Source organism: Macaca mulatta, chromosome 1 (assembly GCF_049350105.2).
Source record: "Macaca mulatta isolate MMU2019108-1 chromosome 1, T2T-MMU8v2.0, whole genome shotgun sequence".
Classification (NCBI taxonomy): Eukaryota; Metazoa; Chordata; class Mammalia; order Primates; family Cercopithecidae; genus Macaca; species Macaca mulatta.
This window is the reverse complement of record NC_133406.1, coordinates 63,585,617-63,611,904: the sequence shown is the minus strand read 5'-3', so window position 1 is coordinate 63,611,904 and position 26,288 is coordinate 63,585,617. Positions and strand designations below refer to the sequence as shown.

The 26,288-nt window shown below is 46.7% G+C and overlaps 1 protein-coding gene across 2 annotated transcripts; it reads left to right on the top strand.

Moving 5' to 3' along the window:
• The first annotated feature begins 2,762 nt into the window (after positions 1–2,762).
• Positions 2,763–25,143, top strand: PM20D1 (peptidase M20 domain containing 1). Of its 2 annotated transcripts, XM_078004664.1 has the most exons (14): positions 2,763–3,035; positions 4,974–5,060; positions 7,379–7,611; positions 8,040–8,126; positions 8,720–8,850; positions 9,151–9,270; positions 10,186–10,261; positions 10,741–10,802; positions 11,067–11,145; positions 12,635–12,706; positions 21,073–21,241; positions 23,282–23,381; positions 23,555–23,782; positions 24,913–25,143. In XM_078004664.1, the coding sequence occupies exons 1-13, from the start codon at positions 2,867–2,869 to the stop codon at positions 23,754–23,756; spliced, it is 1,587 nt and encodes a 528-aa protein (XP_077860790.1). In that variant the 5' UTR covers positions 2,763–2,866; the 3' UTR covers positions 23,757–23,782; positions 24,913–25,143. The 2 variants fall into 2 exon arrangements, with proteins under 2 accessions (XP_077860790.1, XP_014974581.3); XM_015119095.3 differs by lacking the exon at positions 23,555–23,782.
• The last annotated feature ends 1,145 nt before the right edge of the window (positions 25,144–26,288 follow it).

Here is a 26,288-nt window from a genome sequence, read left to right as displayed (position 1 = left end):
AGCCTTTCCAGCCTGGCCTCAGCTTGGCTACTGGGCATTAATCCCTGAGCCACTCATTTTTGTTTTTTCCTTCTTCTTCTTTTTTTTTTTTTTTTTTCAGGGACGAGGTCTTGAACTCTCACTTATGCTTGAGCACAGTGGCACATTCATAGCTCACTGTAGCCTTGAACTCCCGGACTCAAGTGATCCTCCCACTTCAGCCTCCTGTAACTAGGACTACAGGTGCGAGCGACCATGCATGGCTAATCCCAGAGCCATTTGTCTCAGGGTGTTAGAGAGGGGGCTACTTGCTGCTCCTAGACCAGCTTCTCCCACCTCCAACAACTTCGGAGGGGTTGTTTTTAATTAGATTTAGGAAGGTAATCTACTCTCCATGAGATTTTCACAAGGAGAGGGAGGAGTTCCAAGAATCCTTTTTTCCTCTGACCCATCGGTCCTCAGTTCTGTACTCAATGGGTGGTGGGGATGAGGGAAAAGGACTGATGTTATAGCTCAAAGTTGTTGACTGCCTAGAAGCCTAGAAATGTGTTAGTAATGAATCTGGAGTAGGCCTGAGTACATGGAGTGTATGTGCACAGGTGTGTGGGGGTGTGTAAGGAGGTAGGGGTGGGAGGAGCATGGAACATAGTTCTGGGCAGTTGCACAAGTAGAAGGAAACCCTAGTTCTACCTTTTGATGATTTAGCATTTATTGAATGACACATACTTAGGGCAAAGTTTGAGAGAGCTTACACTCTCACGCGATGGCTGGATGAACTCTCAATCTTTGCCCTACATATGGTGGCTTAGTTTTTCCAAGAGCAAATCTACGTCTCTACTCTGTCCATGGGAATTAGATCGTCCTCTGATCAGTCGCAAAATAAACTCGTTATCACTTGGTAAAAGAACGGTGTCTCCATTGCTATTTCTACCACCCACCCCTTGCCCCTGATTTGCAGCTGACCTTCATAAATGTATTTTCCAAACTCAACCAGGGTTGTAGTATTGGACTTCTCAGAGCCAAAAGACACTGTTGGAATCTGGATGGCACCTGTCAGAGTCAAATAGTGAGAGATGAAAGATTAAAAATGAATTAATCATTTTGTTCTACAATCTTCTGTGCATAAAAAGTTCTTTTGCATTTATTATCATATTGCAGAGGGCAAAACACTAATGTGAGGTAGGCGCTATTGTTTCCCCTAATTCGAAGATGAGGGGAAAAGCTTGAGTCCTGGAGTTCAAGAGCAGCCTGGGCAAAATAGTGAAACCCTATCTCTACAAAAATAATAATAATTTTAAAAAATAATAAATACATAAAAAGTCTCTTTTAAAAAATTTTTAAAGTTTGGTAGAGATTAAGCTACTTTTTACTAAAAATTCTGTCAATGTTCATGTTTAAATTTCAACTCTATTTTTAACATTCTAAATCTTAAACTAGGTGGTGAATCCAGAAATGTTCATTATGCTATTCTTTATATCTTTATAATATGTGAAGTATTTAATGATACTGTTTTAAAGTTGCTATTAAAAAGTAACTAGGCAGGGCGAGGTGGCTGACGCCTGTAATCCCAGCACTTTGGGAGGCCCAGGCGGGCAGATCACCTGAGGTCGGGAGTCCGAGACCAGCCTGACCAACATGGAGAAACCCCATCTCTACTAAAAATACAAAATTAGCCAGGCGTGGTGGTGCATGCCTGTAATCCCAGCTACTTGGGAGGCTGAGGCCAGAGAATTGCTTGAAACTGGGAGGCGGAGGTTGCCGTGAGCCGAGATCGCCCCATTGCACTCCAACCTGGGCAACAGGAGAGAAAACTTCGTCTCAAAAAAAAAAAAGAAAAGAAAAAAGGAAAAGAAAAGAAAAGTAACTACATGGCTGAAGTTTTTTTTGTTTGTTTGTTTGTTTGTTTTAAGCAAATCTTAAATGAAATGCAAACGCCAGGAGTGTGAATTTGTAGCTTTGGTCACAGGTAGCAATATGACCTTACTGACTGTATAGCACTTACTGAATTTTTCTTGAGAATTCTAAAATTTGAGAGTGGTGCCAGATAAAATTGCATCAAGAAATCTGGAAGGAACAGTTTCTTCTGGCTTCAAGAAATCTAATTTTATATTTCTGTGACATAAGACAGGTTTTCTTTTTTCCAGAAAGATCCTCCACTCTGAATAACCATAAAATTTCACTTGGTTGAATACATCAAAATTCTTTATACATCAAAATTCTCTTAAATATTTTATAGTAATCTTTCTAAAAATCCTTCAGTCTTACTGTACCTGTTTAGAGTTGCAAAAATGTCGTGTTAACATTAATATTAAAAGCACTTTCAATAAAATTTCTAAACAGGAGCCAACCCTCTGAGCTGGTATTTCAAAGCAGTATCTACAAACAGAGCGATTTGTTCCAATTTTAGATGAAATCAGGCTGGGAACCTAGAGAGCTCCCCGCCAGAACCTAGGGAATGGTGGTCAGGTCCTAAGCTTCGGAAAAAGGGAGCAGCAGAGTATGGTCTGATAAGTTTCGTGCGTTTTATTTTGCTTTTCCTCCTTTATTTGATTTGTTGTCATACAGGAAGGGATTTATGGGTGAGAGATCAAGTGCAGACCAGACCTGACTCTAGCCTGGAGCCCGACCTCACCTGTGCTCTACTGTATCTGCTGGCCTCAGCATGAAAAACCACAACCCCCGAAAGGCCTTAAGGTTCCTGGGCGGGGTCATTCTGTCGATTGGGTGTTCCGCAGTCCTAGCGAATCGATGACTGGTCAGATCTGGAGATGGGGTGTGGCTAAGGCTGTTTGCCGGAATAAGAACAGAGCCAGGACCCAGAAACGCTAGTCGGGGCGTTTAGGTCAGAACTCCTCCGGCAGCCTGACATCAGGAGCTCGAGAGAAGCATGGCTCAGCGGTGCCTTTGCGTGCTGGCCCTGGCGGCTATGCTGCTCCTAGTTTTCGCCACCGTCTCCAGATCGATGGGCCTGAGAAGCGACGAGCATCAGAGGGAGTCGCGAATCCCTGCTGAGTTCAGCAAAGAGGAGCTGGTCGCGATGAAAGAGGCGCTGAAAGGTGAACCCTGGTCCCCTTCACCCATCTATACTCAGATGTCGGTCCTTCCCTCCCCAGGTCAACCCGTGACTCCCCGCTTCCGCCGCAAAGCATCAGCTACTGCAGCCGGAGCCCCGACACGCACCCCAGCCCGGCCCCAGCACCCTTCCCAGCACATCGTGCCCCGGCCTGGGGACGTCACACTTCCCCCATTCCTGCCTCCTGGAACTCTGGTGTGCCCTGCCTAACCTGGAAACTCCAACTTCACCCCTCTTGACGTGACCACCGTCCACTCTTTCCCCTGCTTGCCTCGAGTATTACACGAACTTTCATTGGTACATCACTTTTAACCTTTGAAAGTTTGCATGCCTGATAAATTACTGCGGTGTCGTAAAATAAGACAAATGATATTAGTCTTATCTGCAAAGGAGAGAAATTGAGGCTTAGGTCAGCTAAATGATCTTCCCCAGGGCCCCACAGCAAAGAGTGGGCAGTGGGTCTCAGTATCTAGTGCCGGACTCGCTGGGATCAGATGGCTCTAAAGAAAGGGAGTGGAGTGTTCCTGGGGTGTGGGATGTTCCTAATTCTCAGTCCTAATTGAAGAATATGTCTCCCCTAGATCTGTAATCCAGACCAAAAACTCATTCCCGTTCTGAATCTGCATTTGCCAGGAAACAGGAAAGTTTCTGTTCAGAGTGCTAGATCCTATAGGATGAAATCCTTCTTTACCATTCAGCTTAGCTCCAGTCTTTTCCCTTTCATTAAGTAATGGATTAAGAGAGACTGCCTGCATAAACATATAGAAGCAGATGCAGGGACCAAAAGCTAACCCCAATGGTTGGACGTAGATTGTTCATATGCTAGACTGACAGGCCTGGGAGGCAGCATTTTCCCAAAGCATAAATAGTCCTCTAAAAGGCATTAGACAGCCACTCCCAGTCTGCACAGAACAGATAGAAAGCTATGTAAGAACCTAGAATAGGGACCTTATAGCAACACAGCTTAGAACTCTGAGCAGGGGACAGAACACCTGAGCTCAGATCCTTGGGTCTGCCCTTGAGTAGGCACTTGAATCTTTCTGAACCTCGGCTTCCCCATCTATCTGGTGGGCTATGCTATTGTAGCGTTGATCCTTAGCAAAACTGATGAAGTTTGTCTTTCAGAGACCCTTCCTGCCTCAGGTGAATTTGTTCTCACTGTGTTCTTGGAGAGCAGTCTACTTCAATATTCTCATGACTCATGCTTTCCCTCCCAGTGGTGTTTGTCTTTGATCATGCAACTCTTTAAAACTGTAAAGCCTTAAAGACTCAAAGAGAGGAGCCCAGAGAAGTTTCAGGAATTGAGACAACTGAGTAAGGAGGATGAGATTATTTTAGGACTGAGGAGTTTGTTTGGGGGCTTCTAAATCCACCCCTTCCCGGGCATTATATGCCCAAAAAGCTGGTCTTGGTTGACAGACTAGTGAGACTCCACATTAGGAATAAGCCTTTACATACAAAAACAAAAACACACAAGCCTCATTGATGTAGGGACCCAGGACAGTGGGTGCCTTGAGAATGATGAAGCTTGGATTCATCAAAGGAAGTGGTGATTTCACAGGTAGTGAGGCCTTAGAAAGTAATTTATAGTAGCTTCCCTTCAAGACCAGGGTCCAAAAATCCACGTCCCCCCAATCTTAGACTGTATTTGCCTTTAAGAACCGTATCAGCCTAACAAACCCAGAAGACATGGGTTTAAATCTCTAGTCTGCCTGTTGCTCACACAGCTCACCTAACCTCTCCAAGCTTTTTCCCTCATCTTTGAATTAGGGGAAACAATAGCGCCTACCTCACATTAGTGTTTTGCCCTCTGCAATATGATAATAAATGCAAAAGAACTTTTTATGCACAGAGGACTGTAGAAAAAAACAATGATTAATTCATTTTTAATCTTTCATCTCTCACTATTTGACTCTGACAGGTGCCATCCAGATTCCAACAGTGACTTTTAGCTATGAGAAGGCCAATACCACAGCCCTGGTTGAGTTTGGAAAATACATTTATAAAGGTCAGCTGCAAATCAGGGGCAAGGGGTGGGTGGTAGAAATAGCAATGGAGACACCGTTCTTTTACAAAGTGATAACGAGTTTATTTTGCGACTGATCAGAGGACAATCTAATTCCCATGGACAGAGTAGAGACTGTAGATTTGCTCTTGGAAAAACTAAGCCACCATATGTAGGGCAAAGATTGAGAGTTCATCCAGCCATCGCGTGAGAGTGTAAACTCTCTCAAACTTTGCCCTACGTATGTGTCATTCAATAAATGCTAAATCATCAAAAGGTAGAATTAACGTTTCCTTCTACTTATGCAACTGCCCAGAACTATGTTCCATGCTCCTCCCACCCCTACCTACCTCCTTACACACCCCCACACACCTGTGCACATACACTCAATGTACTCAGGCCTACTCCAGATTCATTACTAACACATTTCTAGGCTTCTAGGCAGTCAACAACTTTGAGCTATAACATCAGTCCTTTTCCCTCATCCCCACCACCCATTGAGTACAGAACTGTGGACCGATGGGTCAGAGGAAAAAAGGATTCTTGGAACTCCTCCCTCTCCTTGTGAAAATCTCATGGAGAGTAGTGAGATTACCTTGCTAAATCTAATTAAAAACAACCCCTCCGAAGTTGTTGGAGGTGGGAGAAGCTGGTCTAGGAGCAGCAAGTAGCCCCCTCTCTAACACCCTGAGACAAATGGCTCTGGGATTAGCCATGCATGGTCACTCGCACCTGTAGTCCTAGTTACAGGAGGCTGAGGTGGGAGGATCGCTTGAGTCCGGGAGTTCAAGGCTACAGTGAGCTATGAATGTGCCACTGTGCTCAAGCATAAGTGAGAGTTCAAGACCTTGTCCCTGAAAAAAAAAAAAAAAAAAAAAGAAGAAGGAAAAAACAAAAATGAGTGGCTCAGGGATTAATGCCCAGTAGCCAAGCTGAGGCCAGGCTGGAAAGGCTGGAAGTCTCTACTAAATAGGAGATAAACGCAGGAAAATAAAAGTATAGTGACAGTGAACTAGATAAGCTAGGTGACAAGATAAAACCATATTCTTCTTCAGTTTTTGGGTATCCACAGAAGTATATGTGAATTCTTCCAAAAAGCCCAGAGAGAGAGAAAATCTATTTCTCCCATGTAGCTAAGGTCACTTGAATAATTGACCCTAGGAACATCTACACCTGCACACAGAAGTACGACCTTGTGCTAAACAGAATAATCTTTATGTTCACATAACACATACACTAGATGTGTAGCTTTTTAAAAAGAAAAATGTCTCTGGATTTTTAATATAATATTTAAATATAATTTGGTTAATGGGGCCTACTAATTTAATATAATAATTTAATATAATTTGATTAATGAGGCCTCCTATGGTCAAAATTTAATGCATCCTTCATCTGCATAGCCCTTTAACATGTACTTGTGATAGCATGTTATGGGTCTGACCAAGCCTGAGCTTGAGATATTGACCATCTTAATAGTGAGTCTTTTTTTTTTGAGATGGAGTCTTGCTGTGTCGGCTAGGCTGGAGTACAGTGGTGTGATCTCAGCTCACTGCAACCTCCAGCTCCTGGATTCAAGCAGTTCTGCCTCAGCCTACCAAGTTGCTGGGATTACAAGCACGCGCCACCACGCCTGGCTGCTTTTTGTATTTTTACAAAAAACAGAGACAGAGTTTCACCATGTGGGCCAGGCTGGTTTCAAACTCCTGACCTCTAGTGATCCACCTGCCTCGGCCTCCCAAAGTGCTGGGATTATAGGCATGAGCCACCACGCCTGGCCGAGTCTCTTTTTTTTTTGAGATGGAGTTTTGCTGTCATCACCCATGCTGGAGTGCAACGGGGCAACCTCAGCTCACTGCAAACTCCGCCTCCCAGGTTCAAGTGATTCTCCTGTCTCAGCCTCCTGGGTAGCTGGGATTACAGGCATGAGCCACCACACCTGGCTGATTTTTGTATTTTTAGTAGAGACGGAGTTTCGCCATGTTGGCCAGGCCAATCTCAAACTCCTGAACTCAGGTGATCCACCTGCCTCGGCCTCCCAAAGTGCTGGGATTATAGACATGAGCCACTGCGCCTGGCCTTAATGGTGGGTCTTGATTTGCATGTTATTATATAGTAATAGCACATTGAAATATGGGGAAGACGAATTTCAAAGATTGTCCAGGTAGATCAGGAATCAGACTAGCTTTGTCCTAGAAGGCTTCCTAAAGAAGGATGCATGTTTAAAAAAACAAGTAAATAAAGGAACAGGAAGCACAACATGGTAGGAAAACCTAAGGAAACTGTTAACCCTGGTTCTCCCTGCCTGCCCTTTTTGCCTCTAGTCTTTCCTACAGTGCTCAGCACCAGCTTTATCCAGCATGAAGTTGTGGAAGAGTATAGCCACCTGTTCACTATCAAAGGCTCGGACCCCAGCTTGCAGCCTTACCTGCTGATGGCTCACTTTGATGTGGTGCCTGCCCCTGAGGAAGGCTGGGAAGTGCCCCCATTCTCTGGGTTGGAGCGTGAAGGCGCCATCTATGGTCGGGGCACACTGGACGACAAGAACTCTGTGATGGTCTGAGATGCAATGTTCCCTCTGACTTGGGGCCCTAAAGATCAATTCAGGATGGGGGTGCTTGACTGACCCTGGCAGGTGGACGATAATGGTAAAAAGAACCTTGGCTCCAGGAGACCTGGGTTCCAGCCATCAGTTTGTCACTTCCCTTCTCTGGGCCTTGATTTCTCAGCTGTAAATGGGATTAAATGATCCCCAGGGACCCTTTCAGTCCTGTCATTGATATGTTTATACTCTTCTCCAGGTGGTAAAGGTTATGTTTCTCCACATCAGGTCCCCTGTACTATTTGAATCTGTTCTCTTTCAAGAGAATCTATCAGATCCTTATCCCACCATCCTTGAAAACAGGCAACTGAGTGTCTCTGATACCCTGGTACACCCACCTAAATAATGTCTTTTTCCTCTTCCGTTGTGCTTCTGAACCCCAGGCATTACTGCAGGCCTTGGAGCTCCTGCTGATCAAGAAGTACATCCCCCGAAGATCTTTCTTCATTTCTCTGGGCCATGATGAGGAGGTAGAACCTCCTCATCTTATACCTATCTCTGTCCTCTGTTGAGGGTAGGGGAGTGGGCGCTTAACCCTAGTCCAGTTTGCCCACAGTGGCAAGGTCTCCATGATATGGTAGTTTACCACCTTCTCTGTGTGTCTATATGCCAGGACTATCTAAGGACCTTGACCAAAATTCAGATTCCTGGGCCCTGTGCCATAGATCTGAATTTTTAACAAACTCCTTCATAATATCTGAGGCAGGCAGCGGGTCCATCACCTATACCCTGAGAAACATAGGTGTGATGGAAAAAGAACTGAAAAGGGAGAGCGATAACTGCATTTTATTTGCAATGATGCTACTTAATTAGACCCTGGGCAAGTCACTTCACTCTTTTGGCTCCAGTTTCTTCATTTGTGAAATAAGGGAGGGTGGACCTTTCCAGCTCTGACATTCCAGGATTCTGTGAGGCAGAATTCTCTAGGGCCCTGGCTCCCAGGAAGGAGACTAGGTAGAAAGGTTCTGGAGCCCCTAGCTAGGCTGAATGGGTCCCCATTAGCTATGTCTGGAGGTCTGTCTCTGACTGAGAAGGACTATAGCTCTGTGTTCCATGTCTGCAGTCGTCAGGGACAGGGGCTCAGAAGGTCTCAGCCCTGCTACAGTCAAGGGGCGTCCAGCTAGCCTTCGTTGTGGATGAGGGGGGCTTCATCTTGGATGATTTCATTCCCGACTTCAAGAAGCCCATCGCCTTGTGAGTAAAGCACCCCACTCCCCACCTTGGAAGGAAATCTCACCCCATTTGAGATGACCCCAGCCTGGTATCTGTGAGCCATGCTGAGACAACTCTTTGTTTACACCTCTCGCATTAATCGCCCCAATCTTTAACCTCTCCTAGGCTTCCCCCTCCATTCTTCCTCCAGTATAAAATTTTTAAAACTGCATGAAGCTACCTCCTTGCCCACTAGACTATTGCACAGATGGATCTATGGGCCTATGGGAGAATTCAGAGAGGCAAGAAGTCAGGAGGGTGGTTTCCGATCCTCTTCTACAGAATTGGTGTCTCAGAGAAGGGTTCCATGAACCTCTTGCTGCAAGTAAACATGTCTTCAGGCCACTCTTCAGCTCCTCCAAAGGAGACGAGCATTGGCATCCTCGCAGCTGCTGTCAGCCGGTAAGCAACTCCTGGCTCTGCTCCCATGCCAGACTTAAGATGGAAGACCTAGCACTTTCCCACTTTAAATTTGAGGAGGCTCAGCTTCCTGCCCTAAAGTTGGGCTGGGAAGCTATGCTTTAAAAAATCGACACTAGAGGAAGAACAGAAGGGGAAACCCAGGACAGACTAAAGATCCAGGCGATTAATACAAGAGGTGTAAACAAAGAGTTATTTCAGCATGGCTCACAGATACCAGACTGGGGTCATCTCAAATGGAGTGAGAATTCCTTCCAAGGTGGGGGTTGAGGGAGACACAGGAGAGACAGAGCCACCAGTATCCTGCAAGGGCTGGAGTCAGAAGAGGATCTATCAGTATATACATATGGAAAGCAAGGACCTACAGGCAGAAGCTGGGTCAGGGAACTAGAGTAGTCCAGAGTCCAGACATTTAGAATCACAAATTGGCAATGACTGGTAGAGCTGTCGAAATTCTCCACCTGTCCTGGCAGGAGGACAAAAAGAAATAAGAGCCACTGGCTATGAATGAGGACAGCAGAATCTGTAACAGCAGAGCTTACCCCTGGCTGGGTTTTCTTAGCAAAATGGGAAGGAGTGCTATATTCATTCAGACTGTCAGGAGACTGACAATTCTGCTGTAGTATGGGATGGACTATGAGAGTGGACACACAAGATTCTAGAGAACAGCAGAGGGAGGAAAGAAGGACCCTAATGCCGACTTGGTAGACAGGGAAAGCTTCTGCGGGTGTTTTGAGATCTTCAGAATGTTGAGTTGGTGGAGGTGGGAGGGAGGTGAATGGGAGACCTCTTGGCCAGGAGTGTTGAAACTTCCTCCTATTTCCCTTCTTCTCCTCTTCAAGCCACTGATCTTTGGCTGGGGTTCGCTAAGTCTTGAGGACTCTGTTTCTCTTCCAGACTGGAGCAGACACCAATGCCTATCATATTTGGAAGCGGGACGCTGGTGACAGTATTGCGGCAAATGGCAGATGAGGTATGGGAAGAAGTATCACATACTACTGGTCAGCTAGGAACAAAAGAGTGACAGAAAAGTAACCTTCAGAGTAAGAAAAGGACCCTAGTGCTGCCCAGTGCTCTGCCTATTCTCACCTGTTCCCAGCCAGTGGCTGAGCCAAGACAGAGGGATCTGACTTGTTCTCTATGGCTGTTAGTGTGTTTCTGAGACCCTAAGACCTCATATACCCTTTGGGAGCTGGTTCCCACTTATCCTTGAGGCTGCTGAGCAATTGTTCTAACCAATCAGATAAGCCAGCCAGACAGTAATTGCCTCCCCATTCCTGACCCTCTAGCAGGGATTGAGCTAACTGAATTTAGCAGCACTCCTGACTGCTAAGGGCTCCTGAGGCAGTTCTAAAGTAGAGAGACATCCAGGTCTCAGAGACCCAGGCTAAAGTAGAGGTGACCCTGTGGTGCTGACCCCTTGGAAATCCTGCTGACCTTGTTCTTTCCCAGTTTCCCTTCCCTGTCGATAAAATCCTGAGCAACCCACGGCTATTTGAACCCCTTATAACCAGGTAAAGTATTATCTTTCCTTCTTTCATATCCCTCACCTCAAACCTACCCACCCCCCAGGCCCCTCTCCTTGGCTTAACTGGACCTGACTAATCATCCCTCAGCCACCAGACACTGCATCTCTAAGTGTGTATATTTAAGACATCTCTCAGATGTCTCTCTCAGTCTTAAAGATCTCCAGGGTTCAGGAAAGTGGGTAATGTTTCTGCCCTTTCCTTCACCCCATTGGTTCTTTCTAACATCTGCCCTTGGTCCGTTTGTTTTAGGTTTATGGAGAAAAATCCCTTAACCAATGCAATGATCAGGACCACCACGGCACTCACCATATTCGAAGCAGGGATCAAGGTAACATCTCTGGTTCCTCCCCATACAGCTTTTCCCTACCACCCTCCACTCCTCCCTTCCTTGGCTCTATCTACTGGCCCTTCCTTCCTTCTCTGTGTGTCAGCTGGATCCAAGCCTAGCCATGCAAAGACATAGGCCTTTCTGAAATCTTGAAGGGAGTTAGACCATTCTTGTAACTGCTGGTACCACCAGCACAACTTCAAGGGGCACCATTCACCTAGAGTACAATGTGACCTTGAAGCACTCTAGTAATCAGGTATATAAGTGAATGATGCCCCTGAATTAATTCCTGGCATAACTTCCTGGAGTGTCCAGTGTGTCAGCTGTAGTGTTCATCAGAATAATAGCACTGTGTCCTGACATTTGAGTGGTGTTTTCATCCCCCCAGGATACTTTGTTACTCCATCTGACCCTTCTAAGAGCCCTATGAGTATTACCCCAATAACCAGTTGAGAAAACAGATGCACAAAGAGGTTGCAACAGCTAATTTTCAACAGCCCAGTTCTGTCCCTAACAACTTAGTGCTTTTTTGCACCATACGAGTTCAAAGAAACATATGTACTTGGGGAGTCTCCGGGCCTCCAAGGAACAATCCCTTCCTAGCCTAATTCTTTTCTCCAATTAGTCCTGGATTCCTCCTGGTCAGGCAAAAAAGTCAGATTTTACAACAGGACCTGGGAAACCACCAATCCCTGCTAGAGGGTCAGGAATGGGGAGGCAATTACTGCCTGACTGGCTTATCTGATTGGTTAGAACAATTGCTCAGCAGCCTCAAGGATAAGTGGGAACCAGCTCCCAAAGGGTATATGAGGTCTTAGGGTCTCAGAAACACACTAACAGCCATAGAGAACAAGCCAGATCCCTCTGTCTTGGCTCAGCCACTGGCTGGGAATAGGTAAGAATAGGCAGAGCACTGGGCAGCACTAGGGTCCTTTTCTTACTCTGAAGGTTACTTTTCTGTCACTCTTTTGTTCCTGCCTGACCAGGAATATGTGAGGAGTATGTGTTCTTCTCATCCCCCTCAAGCATCAAACCTGATGTGAGCCCCGTGCTATGCCATGATGGGGGCCAACAGAGGCTCTGGCTGCCCCGTTGTGAGTAAGCACTAATGTTAACAGCTGCAGAAATGTCCTGGGTGTGCTGGGAAAGAAAGTGCATGCAGAAGGCTTCTAATGGCACAGCATGGGGCCAAAACAGAGATATCTGGGCGATCAGAGAAAGCAGCCTTGCTCTGAACATGTCTGTGACCCCCTCCAGCACCAAGAAGCACAAAGGTCTGGCTTAAAGCAGAGACACCCCTTCAGCTCTGAATATAACCACATGTCACTTAGCTCAGAGAAGACAAGAGGCAGACTAGAAAAGCTAAGCCTTGGGTCCTTAAGTCAAATCAGCCAGCTCTGCCTGAGCTGAGGAAATTAGCATTTCCTGGGCAGGCAGATGTAGAAGATTGAGGTTGACTCAGGCCAGGGTTTTGTGCTTCTCTCTCTAGGTGAATGTCATCCCCTCAGTAGCCAAGGCCGCAGTCAACTTCCGGATTCACTCTGGACAGACAGTCCAAGAGGTATGTACCATATGTTCCAGACAGTTCATGCAGCATCAGGGAGATGTGGCCCTCAGGGCCCGGGTTTAACTACAGTCCTAGGGCTGGTCCAGTGTCCCATTTATTCAACCAACATTTTTCAAAGACAACCTATGCACCAATTACTTCGCTAGGATTGGAGATCCTGGGTTTGGATATACATGGGGTCTGGAGTGGAAGATAAGTATGAATAAATGATAGCAATACCTGTAGTAACAAACATTATATATATGTAGTAGGTTTGCTATGTATTTTTTTTTTTTTTTGAGTCGGAGTCTCGCTCTGTGGCCCAGGCTGGAGTGCAGTGGCATGATCTTGGCTCACTGCAACCTCTGCCTCCCGGGTTCAAGCAATTCTCCTGTCTCAGACTGCTGAGTGGCTGGGACTACAGGCACATGTGCCCGGCTAAATTTTTGTATTTTTAGTAGAGACGGGGTTTCACTGTGTTAGCCAGAGTGGTCTCGATCTGACCTTGTGATCCATTCACCTTGGCCTTCCAAAGTGTTGGGATTACAGGTGTGAGCCACCATGCCCAGCCATATTTGGCACCTTTCTAAGGTATACCCGTACATTTTAATCCTCACAACCACCCACCCTAAATCTGCATTTAACTGGTGAAAATTGAGGTACAGAGTACCACAGCAATCAAATAGTATACCCAAGATTATACATCTAGCTGTCTAGTTCCAGAGTTTGTGCTTTTAGCCACAACCCTAAACTATGATTATAAAAATTAGAGGGCCAGGCCGGGCGCGGTGGCTCAAGCCTGTAATCCCAGCACTTTGGGAGGCCGAGACGGGTGGATCACGAGGTCAGGAGATCGAGACCATCCTGGCTAACACGTGAAACCCATCTCTACTAAAAGATACAAAAAACTAGCCGGGCAAGGTGGTGGGTGCCTGTAGTCCCAGCTACACAGGAGGCTGAGGCAGGAGAATGGCGTAAACCCTGGAGGCAGAGCTTGCAGTGAGCTGAGATCCGGCCACTGCATTCCAGCCTGGGCAACAGAGCGAGACTCCGTCTCAAAAAAAAAAAAAATTAGAGGGCTGGGCGCGGTGGCTCAAGCCTGTAATCCCAGCACTTTGGGAGGCCGAGACAGGCAGATCACAAGGTCAGGAGATCGAGACCATCCTGGCTAACACGGTGAAACCCTGTCTCTACTAAAAAATACAAAAAACTAGCCGGGCGTGGTGGTGGGCGCCTGTAGTCCCAGCTACTCGGGAGGCTAAGGCAGGAAAATGGCGTGAACCCGGGAGGCGGAGCTTGCAGTGAGCTGAGATCCAGCCACTGCACTCCAGCCTGGGCAACAAGCGAGACTCTGTCTCAAAAAAAAAAAAAAAAAAAAAAAAAATTAGAGGTGAACAAATTGCCATAGGACCACTGCAAAGAAAGAAATTCATGCTACTTCTTAGGGTCAAAAAAGTCTTTTCTGGCTACCAAAATTTTGAACCAAGCCTTAGAGGACAAACAGAACTTGGCTAGAAGTAAGACATTCATTGTGGCTTAAGGAATAGGATAAATTGGGGACAAGTAATAGGAGATGAAAACTGATAGGAAATGAAGTTGTAGTTTAGAGATCTGGGCCTTGTATGCTATGCTGAGGAGTTTGGGCCCTAATCTGTGAAATCTGTGACAGGAGAGAACTTTTAGAGGTCTTCAATCAAATACTCAGATTTGCTTTTAGAGAGGTCATGCTAGCAGCATTGAAGAGGGAGTGCTGGAGGAGAAGGAGACAGGGAGCTATTGCAGCATCTTAGGTAGTGCATGTGAAGGTCTGGACTGAGGCCATGGTCATGGGGTGGAGAAGAGGGCACCCACCAGAGGTGGGACAGAGGTGGGTTCAATAGGATGTGGTATGTATATGGGTGTGGAGTGAGAGAAAAGCAGGATGGCTCCAAGGTTTTTCACCTGGGTAGTTGACCACTTTCACTAAGATTGGAAAGTCAGAAATAAAAACAAGTTCAAGAATATCATAGTTTGGAAGTTTGAGAAACTTGTAACATATGAAATAGGCAATTATAAATACTTCAGGTCTGGAGAGAGATATGAACTAGAGATGCGGCTGGAGTGTCACTCACATCATGGGAACCTCTAGATTGAATAAAAGCCCATGGGAAGAAGGTGCAGAGAGCTAGGAGAGAAAAGAGTTGAGGCCAGAGCCTTGCAATGGTCTGCTACAAACATCAATTTAAAAATGAATGTATAATTGCAAAACACGATGAGTGCTATAATGAAGAGGAACCTGGTGCTTGTTAGAGAATATAACAAGGAACCAGACCCCATCTGGGAATCAGGCAAGACTTCCTAAGGCAGTGATTTTTTTTTTTTTCTTTTTTTTTTTTTTTTTTTTTGAGACGGAGTCTTGCTCTGTCGCCCGGGCTGGAGTGCAGTGGCTGGATCTCAGCTCACTACAAGCTCCGCCTCCCGGGTTTACGCCATTCTCCTGCCTCAGCCTCCCGAGTAGCTGGGACTACAGTAGGCAGTGATGTTTAAGCTGAAAGCCGAAGGGTGAGTAGAAGTTACACAGAATGTCTGACATCCACAGTAAATGCCAGCTTATTTAAACATCAGACTAAGCAAAAGGAATTCAAAAGGTAAACCTGATGCTTCAGAAAAAAAAAAGATCCAAAAAGGCAACCCAGTGACTATCAGATGAGTTATACATTCCAGAATACACCAGGGTTAGGGGCAGTTCTGTGGCACAGATCATCAAGGGTCAGTGGCACTTGGACTTCTACGGTCCTTTCTCCTAAGTTCTTCCCCAGAGAGGACTTTACTTGCCCTCATGCAAGGAGAGAGGCACACTCCCCATTGTAGAGCGGGGAGCAGATCGACATCCTGCCCAGAGCCACACACCATTGAAGGGGGTCGGGGGAGTGCGGGGGAGTTAAGACCAATGTGAGCCCTGGGTTCTCCTGCCTTTCATCAGGTGCCAACCTTTGTCCTCTCCCTGGGGTCTCATGGGGCCAGGAAATCACTGAATTCCCCTCATTGAGCTTCTTTCCACCAGTTTTTTTTCCAGCCTCATTCCAACTCCATGCCCTTTCCAAGGGCTGTTTTCCACCCAGCTGGGGCTTTCATCTCCCCGGGTCCTGGCACTCTTCCCTCCTCTCTATTCCTCTGCCACAGTGACCTTCCTTCCGGTCTCTCTGATGAAACCCCTGGAATCCCTAGGTCCATCCTGCCCACGTGCTGCAGTGAGGAATGGAAAGCCTCCATATTCAAAAAGCTTGTGGGTGCATTTGTCCTGGTTACTCCTCTCCCTCGGGCCCCATTTCCATGCATCAGGAACACTCCCTGCTGCACACCCTGTGCACAGAGCCTCGGGCTGCATCCAGCAGGAACACAGGCCGCCCCCAGAGTTCTCCTGCTCCATATTCAACTTCAGTTGTATGTAGGTCTCCAGCACCTAGCTGTGAGGAACAGAACCTTCAGAAATCCAAGAGGTTGCCATGTGGAAAGGAAAGTGTGTCCTGAATGGGCCTGAAGGAGTAGAGAGGCCAGTGGGAGATGTTTAAGAGAGTCTCCACTTGAGGGAGAGTTTTGGAATGTGCTATCTTGGACTGTAATTGTGCTCCTCATCACTAAAAGGGTGGAATAAGAGTGTTGTAGGGAAGATTCTTTCCTTTCTTCCTTCATCTATTCATTCAAGTGTCTATTGGTAGCTACTGTGGACTAGACATTCTTCTAAGTATTTGGGAGAATGGTGAACAAGACAGACAAGATTCCCATTCTAATGGTGCTTACGTTCTAGTGAAGAGACAGCAGTAAGCAAGGAGATTTTTTTTAAGTGGTAAATGCCACAAAGAAAATAATAGGATGCTGTGTCACAGAGTAATTTTGGGGCAGGGGTAGAGCAGTGAGCTCCTTTAAATGCAGTGGTCAGTGAAGCCCTCTCTGAGGAGGAGCAAAGACCTGGCAATAGCATCCAGGCAGCAAGAGCACAAAGTGGGGAACAGTACAGATGCCCTCTAATTTCGACAGGTAAGATTCTGCTGAGTGTTTATGGTGAGTTTAGTACTATATTACTAGAGTATGTTGAGACAGAGTCTCGCTCTGTCACCCAGGCTGGAGTGCAATGGTGTGATCTCGGCTCGCTGCAACCTCCGCCTCCTGGGTTCAGGTGATTCTCCTGCCTCAGTCTCCTGAGTAGTGGGATTACAGGTGCTCACCATGGAGCGAGAGAACTCTGGGGGCGGCCTGTGTTCCTGCTGGATGCAGCCCGAGGCTCTGTGCACAGGGTGTGCAGCAGGGAGTGTTCCTGATGCATGGAAATGGGGCCCGAGGGAGAGGAGTAACCAGGACAAATGCACCCACAAGCTTTCTGAACATGGAGGCTTTCCATTCCAGCACGTGGGCAGGATGGACCTAGAGATTCCAGGGGTTTCATCAGAGAGACCGGAAGGAAGGTCACTGTGGCAGGGGAATAGAGAGGAGGGAAGAGTGCCAGGACCTGGGGAGATGAAAGCCCCAGCTGGGTGGAAAACAGCCCTTGGAAAGGGCATGGAGTTGGAATGAGGCTGGAGTATATTCATTATCAAAAAAAGGAGAGGCAGGGCCAGGCACAGTGGCTCATACCTGTAATCCCAGTGCTTTGGGAGGCTGAGGCCAGAGGATTGCTTGAGGCCAAGAGTTCAAGACCAGCCCGGACAACACAGCGAGACCCTATCTCTACAAATAAAAATAAATATTAAGCAGGCACACTCCTATACTCCCAGCTACTCACAGGAGGCTGAGGCAGGAGGATCTCTTGATCTCAGAAGTTGGAAGTTACAGTGAGCTATGATCACACCACTGCATTCCAACCTGGGTGACAGAGCAAGACCCTGTCTCCAAAAAGAAAGAGAGGGGTTAGATATTACAGGACACCGTATCTGAGTTCATTATAAGGAAGGCATTTATAACTGAAATGCTCAAAAATGGAATGGTGTATAGCATGCAGTGATGAGCTTTCTGCCACTGGAAATATTCCAGCAGATGGGATGACAACCTGTCATGAGTTTTCTAATGAGCAGCCTTACAGCAGGACAGAAGCTGGACTTGCTAACTCTAAAGACCTTACCTGTTTTTAAGTATCCATTGTCCTTGCCTTCAACAGCTGTACCATTCACTTACAGGAAAATATCTTTACACATAAAACAGAGAGCAACATAAGGTTGTGGGAATGCACTGTAAGAACTACAGGAGATCTGGGCCGGGTGCGGTGGCTCACGCCTGTAATCCCAGCACTTTGGGAGGCTGAGCCTGGCGGATCACAAGGTCAGGAGTTCGAGACCAGCCTGACCAACATGGTGAAACCCCATCTCTACAAAAATACAAAAATTAGCTGGGCATGGTGGTGAGCACCTGTAATCCCGCTACTCAGGAGGCTGAGGCAGGAGAATCACCTGAACCCAGGAGGCAGAGGTTGCAGCGAGCCGAGATCACGTCATTGCACTCCAGACTGGGTGACAGAGCGAGACTCTGTCTCAAAAAAAAAAAAAAAGAACTACAGGAGATCAGAGAAATGAGAGATTCGTGTGCTCTAAAGTCACCTTTGAGATCTCTCACCATTGACAAGTCTCTCCTCCTAGTTCCATTCTTGTACCTCTGATTCTTGCCCAAGGTGGTCCCTCTATTCTAAACAAGCAAATAACAGCTAGCATTTTTTGAGTGCTTACCATATGCCAGGCACTGCCCTAAGCACATTACACATATTAACTCCAGTAAAGGTCACCACCACTTATGAAGTAGGTGCTACCATCATCTACATGTTAACAGATAGGCAGGCTGAGGCACAGAGAGGTTAAGAAGCTTGTCCAAGCTCACACAACTGTGAGTGACTGTCTGAAGCACAAAGTTGGTTGTTACATCTCAATTTTTGTGCCTGCCCCTCTCCATGCTCAGATGATCTGTTTCCTCATCTCTGTCAGTTTCATATCCTTCCTTGAAACTTGTGCTAAACATTCATACCACTAAGGAGTCCATCTCAGATGAACACCTCCTCTCAGGTTCTACTCCACACCATCTCTAACTGTATGTACTTAGGAAGCAGTAAAGCGTTATTCCCATAAAGTCAGACAGATACCCGACCTGACAAAACTGACTATATAACCCATGGCAAGTTATTTAATGAATCAACGCCTATTCTTATTTTTATTGGTTCACATCTTTTAAATTTTATGTATCCAAGATTTATTGCATGCCTTTTATGTGCTTGCTACTGGAAATGTGGAAATGAGATAGACAGTCCCTGCCCCTGAGTCAGACACAGTCCCTGCCTGGCCTAACAGCTACTGGGAAACCTGAGCTCTTGCAGCCTCTTACTGAAGGGATCCATTCTGCATGCCTTCTTTGATTTCTGGAGGACCCTCTAAGGAATTTGGAGCAGTGGGCATAGTCCCAACCCACCTCATGGAGGCTGACTTCAGAAACTTGCCAATGGGCTGAGAATATGTCAAGACCGTGCACTAATTCTTGTATTAGAATACTTGTATTATAAGTGCTGGAGTGAAAATATAGTCTGAGAAGTGAGAATACACCTTGGTGACCCCTTTGCCCATCCAATAGCGGGATACTTGTTTTGATTCAAATGGTGGTTTCTAAGCCAGAAGTGGGAACCTTCACTTCCTCTCCAGACTCAACTCCTAACATTCTTCTGGCATAAAAGAGGTACTCTTGGGACAGGGCACGGTGGCTCACACCTGTAATCCTAGCACTTTGGGAGACCAAGGCAGGTGGATCACCTGAGGTCAGGAGTTTCAAGACCAGCCTGGCCAACATGGCAAAACCCCGTCTCTACTAAAAGTACAAAAAGTAGCTGCACATAGTGGTGCATGCCTATAGTCCCAGCTACTTGGGAGGCTGAGACAGAAGAATTGCTTGAATCCAGGAGGTAGAGATTGCAGTGAGCTGAGATGGTGCCACTGCACTCCAGCCTGGGCGACACAGTGAGACTCTGTCTCAAAAAAAAAAAGAGGTACTCTTGGCCAGGCATGATGGCTCACACCTGTAATCCCAACAGTTTGGGAGGCCAAGGTGGGCAGATCACTTGAGGTCAGGAGTTCAAGACTAGCCTGACCAACATGGTGAAACCCCCGTGTCAACTAAAAATACAAAAATTAGCCAGACGTGGTGATACACGCCTATAATCCCAGCTACTCAGGAGGCTGAGGCAGGAGAATCACTTGAACCTGGGAGGTGGAGGTTGCAGTGAGCCAAGATTGTGCCACTGCACTCTGGCCTGGGTGACAGAGTGAGATTCTGTCTCAAAAAAAAAAAAAAAAAAAGAGGTACTCTTAAGATAATGTCCCACGTTCAGGTGATCTGCAGCTATGGGACAACCCCCCCTTTCTAGAGCAGAGGCAGTTTTAAAGCAACTACTGAACAAATGGATTGGGACTAGTGCTGGAGCTTTGGAGAGCGAAGGTCCCTCTAAGTCTCCTGGTCCATTCCCACATGGCTCTATGTGACCTAATCCTCAGGGTCTGGTCTACTTCCTGACTGGGGACAGGAATTTTTCTGGATTTACTCTTCGTTTCAGACTGAATTTTCTAGGAGTTTCCTCAGGTTCTTTCCCGAGGAAAGGAGGCAAAGAGAAAACTTGAATACCCGTATCACAACTTCTGACTTTTTGTCTGTGTTGAGCTCATCTTCCTGGCTCCAGTGCAGCTGGTTACAAACAGGAAGCAGGAATGCCCAGAGAGGGGAAAGAAAAGTGTGTGACCTTTTTATCACCTGTCTGAGGTTCTCCGAGGCTGAAGCCAGGTCATCACATCTATTCCCCAGCCTGGGGATGATTGACATTCTGCTGTCTCTTCAACACTTTCAACCAGCCTGTGGCTCACCACCCAAGGGGAAAGATACATAACTTCCTGATTTTCCAATTCCCATCCAATTTTTCATCCAAGGGATGTCTCACCAATGCCCTTTGAAGGAGATTCCATGCTCCTGGCTGAAATGGTGCTTTTTGTAAGGATAGCTATAGGCTTTCAAGAGAGCCCAGGCATTGCTCTATAGTGACCCAGTAGTCCTAATTTTCCAGCCAGGCCACCCCCCTGCCACTTCGTTAGTTTGGTTGCTCATGTAAATTTGTTCCTATTCAAGATCTGATTCATGACTGTAAGACAAGTCTCCCAAAACATTTAACCTAAATCTATCATGCTATAGATTGCTTTCCAGGAAGACCCAACTCTTACATCACCTTTAGCCAGTCAGCTGAAATTGAAGTCCCAATGTTTAAAAAAATGAGTCCTGTCTGTAAACCCCCGGGCTCTGCCTTGCTGGAAAGAAATCAGAATATTTAAGCTCATATTGTACATGTATAGAAATCAATAAGAAATCAAACCCCCTTTGTTTCTACCCTGGAGGTCCTAGAACTCACGAAGAACATTGTGGCTGATAACAGAGTCCAGTTCCATGTGATGACTGCCTTTGATCCCCTCCCCATCAGCCCTTATGATGACAAGGCCTTGGGCTACCAGCTGCTCCGCCAGACCATACAGTCCGTCTTCCCGGAAGTCAATATTACTATCCCAGGTAATGACTTCATCAGCTGTGGCTGGAGGGAGGAGGGGGCTGGAACTGTTTCCTATCCAATGTCTACTTCCCCACCCCTACCCCAGATGTTCAGCCTGTAAACAGCTGGCTGCTTCCCCTCCTGATGAGACTAGAACTGTATTTTCCCTTCAGAGTGGAAGTGAAAACGCAAACAGGAAAGGAGCAGAAACAATAAATTAGGTCAGTCAAGCCTGGGTCCTTGCTTAACCTAGGCCAGCCACTCTGGCATAGAGGGGAGAATTGGCTTAGACTACTCCCTCCTCTCTAAGAGTCACAGAAGGGGCCAAGATTTTCCCAGAGTCTGGTTCTGATCCATTCTAGGATAACAGCTCAGCAGCAAAGCTCAGAATCTTTAGCTCAGAAAAGCCTCCCAGCCCATACCGTTTGCCTTAACCTAATTTACGCTTCCCAGCCCAGATCAGTCCCAGCAGCACTCCTCTGTACCTGTACCCCTTCTGCAGCCTTCTAGCACACCATCCAAATCTATGCTTTGCAGACAGTGGTTCTCCAATCTAAGAGTGGAAGAGGTCTCCCCAGGGAACTATTAAAATGCAGATTACCTGGACTCACTGCAAAGATTTGGGTTAACCAAATCTGGAAGGGACCCTGGAATTTGCCTTTTTCACACATATCCACAGGAGATTCTGACAGGTGGTGATGTCTAACCTAGTCATCACTAAGGTGATGACTAACCATAGTTTGAGAATCTCTGGTCAATGGTTATTGCTCTAATATTAAGACATTGCTTGGCCGGGCGTGGTGGCTCACATGTGTAATCCCAGCACTTTGGGAGGCTGAGGCGGGTGGATCACAAGGTCAGGAGTTCGAGAACAGCCTGACCAATATGGTGAAACCTCGTCTCTACTAAAAATACAAAAATTAGCTGGGCCTGGTGGTGGGCACCTGTAGTCCCAGCTACTTGGGAGGATAAGGCAGGAGAATCACTTGAACCCAGGAGGCAGAGATTCCAGTGAGCCGAGACAGCACCACTGCACTCCAGCCTGGGGGACAGAGCAAGACTCTGTCAAAAAAAAAGGAAAAAAGACATTGCTCAATAATAATGATATTGCTTAATTATTAATGCTCTAATATTAAGACCCGTGTCTAGTTTTCTTTTCCCTTGGTCTAATCTGAGATTCCTCCAAACATCCAGGAACCCGGCCTTCACAGTCCCAGATTCTCCTCCCTTGGCCCTTAAAGGCTACCTACTCTATTCTCTTTCTTCTGGAGCACTTGTCCACCAATGGGGCCAGGCTTTTACAGAAAAAAGACAGGCAGAAATCAACCACAAAGCAAGGAACTGTGAAGGGCCTGGATGTCCATTTGAAACCATGAGTGGAAGATGAAAGAAAACACAAATTACTGTCTCAAATCACCCCACACACTTGAGTTCTTTTCCCAAAGAACACACCTAGGGGCACAAGTCCCAGCCCCTGCCAGGTGACCTGCTACCACCTTCAGGAGAGTGGGAAACTGGAAAGAGTATCCTGGCACTTTCCAGATCTAAGGTTTGACCCTAGGAAGACAGAGTCATCCTTCAGAGAGTGAGAATAACAGGAAATTTTGTTCCAATTCAAGAGGGTTATATTTTATAGTAGTAAAGTTCTCCCAGAGGGTATTTATTTTTGACCTAGAGTGATACAGAATAAAGGTCAGGTGATAAAGAAGTGCTATCTAGTTTCTCGTTTCTTAAATAGCAAATGGCCATGGCCTTGGGTATGAAATGAAGATATTGGCCTCCCTGGTCATCACAGGGAGAGGACACTTCCAAGGGCATTGGTGAGACATCCCTTGAATGGTCCATCCAAGGGATGTCTCACCAATGCCCTTGGAAGGAGATTCCATGTTCCTGGCTGAAATGGTGCGTTTTGTAAGGATAGCTATAGGCTTTCAAGAGAGCCCAGGCATTGCTCTGTAACGACCCAGTAATCCTAATTTTCCAGCCAGGCCACATGCCAGCCACTTTGTTGGTTTGGTTGCTCATGTAAAGCCCCTTTCCTGTTTATCTTCCCTCTCTAGGTACTTGTCTTGGCAACACAGACAGCCGATTCTTTACAGACCTCACCACTGGCATCTACAGGTTCAATCCCTACTATCTACAGCCTGAAGACTTAAAACGGTGAGTGGAACAGGTTTGAGCAGCAAGTGGGAGAAAAGAAACACACTTGACGTGTCTCTTTCCCACCCTGTGCTCCTGACAGTCCACAGAATCAGGGCGGGGGGAAGCTGGGATTTGGCAAAATGAAATGGAGACATTGTAGAACCTAACCCATCTACCGTCCTTATTGCCAGAGTCTCATCATCACCCCCTAGAATTGATGGAAATTGGCCCCTCTTTTATAAAGATGGAGATAATTGGGTGATTGGGGAGAAGCTGGTGGAATCCGTACCCTTGGGTGCTAATCCCAGCTCTTCCTGTCTTTGGGAGAGGGCTTATCCTCTGGACCCCGTTTCCTCCACTTACAAAATGGGGAGACTCCTCAGCACTTTGTGAAATGCAGACCACACATGAGGTCAAAGGTGGGTGCATGTTTTGATTTCTCAGAAGAAAGCACTATGGAAATCCACGATGTGAGCACCAATTTTAACTGCTCTGTGTGAATTACTATTTTTGTGGGTTCTTCAGCACATTTTTAATCCTGGGGTATGGGAGGACGATTTCCATTTACCTCTCTGCTACTTATCATGTCCAGACCTGGTCTCCCCATCTTAAGTCCTCTGTAGACAGAGTGAAAATATTTGAATAGGAGTTTAAGAACAGCTTTCTTTTTTTGTTTTTTAAATGGGAGATGGATAGGTACTCTGTTTCCTTTTATCTTTGAGATTACATATGTAGTTTGGTGGTTGTTTGTTTTGTTTTGCTCTGTTTTGTTTCACTGTGGGGAGGCAGGTTGGTGGGTGTAAGGTCTGATAGTAAAGTTCCTAGGTGCCACAGAAAACTGGGTAGGTACCCTGGGCAGTTGCCTTCTCTACCCTCTAGTGGGAGAGTAGGGGACTGGCTTAGAGATAGTCTAGCTAGGTACTCTGTCCTAAGAGAAAGAGAATTGGAAAGATAGTTCTCAGTCAAGTGTGGTGGCTCACACCTATAATCCCAATACTTTGGGAGGCTGAGGCAGGAGGATCACTTGAGCCGCGAAGTTTGAGACCGGCCTGGGCAACCTAACAAGACTCCATCTCTTCAAAATAATTTTAAAAATAAAAAAATTAGCCACACGCCTGTGGTCCCAGCTACTCAGGAGCTGAGGTGGGAGGATCACTGGAACCCAGGAGGTTGAGGCTGCAGTGAGCTGTGATTGTACCCCTGCACTCTAGCCTGGGCTACAGAATGAGAACCTGTCTCAAAAAAAAAAAAAGACAATTCTCCTGGAGGACAAATTATTGAGTGGATTTCACAGCAGGAGATTATTTTGGACTCCCCAAGAGTTTATTCCACACTGTTCTTTGTCATGAGCATGGATGGATCCCTGAGAAACAACCAATGTGTCATATGAAATCTCAGATGCCCCCTCCCTTGCCCCTCCCTTTCCTAGCCCTGGAGGGCCAGTAGTTTCCGGGTTGGTGAGGGGAGTAAGGAAAGTGCTCTATAATAACACTTGTGCTGTGGCACTTGGCCCTCCCCTCCTTCCCTAAATGCATCTTACTTTCCTCAGCTTCCATGGAATCAATGAGAAAATCTCAGTCCAAGGCTATGAGAACCAAGTGAAATTCATCTTTGAGTTGATTCAGAATGCTGACACAGACCAGGAGCCAGTTTCTCACCTGCACAAACTGTGAGGTCAAGGGGCCTGCTGGGTTAGGCATGCCCGACCCCGGGCCAGGACTAACCCAAGGGGGAAAGCCAGTGTTGATGAAACTTTTGATTAAAACCACATTGTAAAACATTGCCCATCTGTCTTGCTCACTCTTAAACTCACCCAAGAACAAGGCCAGGGGTAAGGTAAAGTCAGCAGAAATCTGGCTTCTCCCTTCCTCCTGATATCTGCATCCCTTGATCCACTGGCATTTGCTGCCTTCTTGTCCCTTATCTGTCTTATGCTGGTTATTTCACTGCTTCACCCTCCAGGCTTGGCTTAGCAAATGTAGATTTGAGAAATCTCAACCAGGTGTTATCTGATAGGAGTCTTTAATTTGGGGCACTGTTGCTGGGATGCTTTCTCCAGAGCTTATATATTTCTTCTTGCTAGAACTTTCTTTCCCCTTTTATTCCCCTCTCTTGGACTTGTGAGCTGTATCTTCATCTCTCTTCTCTCTCCTGCATCTCTCCCCTTACTCTCCAATTTATTCTACTTCTGGACCTGGACTTACCCAAACTGTGAAACTACCATAATTGTCACCACAATCAGTCAAATAAAGTGATCTGTCCATCACCAGCTGGATACTGAGGGGTGAAACTGAGGCGGGGGCTTTGGAGAAACCCCAAACCTCCTGGTTCTGGAGGCCAGAGACTGGAAAAGAAAGCCTCTGTCCTTGGGCTCCTCCCAAGGGCTCCCTGGGCTTTGTTCCCTCCCTGCCCTGTTCCTGCCACCTGCTGCTACTGTCTCACCCCAGGAGGCACTAATCTGTGGAAACATTTCCCTGGCACATCTGATGGGCTAAGCTCCCAAGGGAAGGGCACTCGGAGCTAAGGACCAGCAGGGCCGTGGCCCTGGCATCATGTCCTGGTTCAGGCAGATCAAGGGAAAGTGGAGGGCATTAGGGTGGAGGAGGAGGGGGAGGCTGGCTTGAGGGGCTCTGCGCTGTCTGGTGGGGTATGAGGAGGCACAAACTAGCCTCCACTGGGGACAGCAGAATTCCTGTCTTTTTTCTCTGGGCTCCAACCCTGAGCATGTTTGAATCTGCTCAGTAGCTGCCAGGTGGGGGGCATTGGAAGGCAGCATTTCTTGGCTCAAAGCTGGAAGCTGTGCTTTCTGGATCACAAGAGAGTCTGTGATCCTCTTGAGAGGAGCTGGGACTCAAGGGACACCCTCTTCTTTTCCTCACCAGGCAAGGACCTTCCATGTCCTCCTGGGCTTTGACAGCAGTGGGC

What these genes read in the sequence shown, in the direction of transcription:
- PM20D1 (XM_078004664.1), top strand. Translation starts at nt 2,867, where the DNA reads ATGGCTCAGCGGTGCCTTTGCGTGCTGGCCCTGGCGGCTATGCTGCTC. An exon ending in TTTGAACCCCTTATAACCAG is followed by an intron (nt 10,803 to 11,066) that starts GTAAAGTATTAT and finishes CGTTTGTTTTAG; the next exon opens with GTTTATGGAGAAAAATCCCT. An exon ending in AGTCAATATTACTATCCCAG is followed by an intron (nt 21,242 to 23,281) that starts GTAATGACTTCA and finishes TTCCCTCTCTAG; the next exon opens with GTACTTGTCTTGGCAACACA.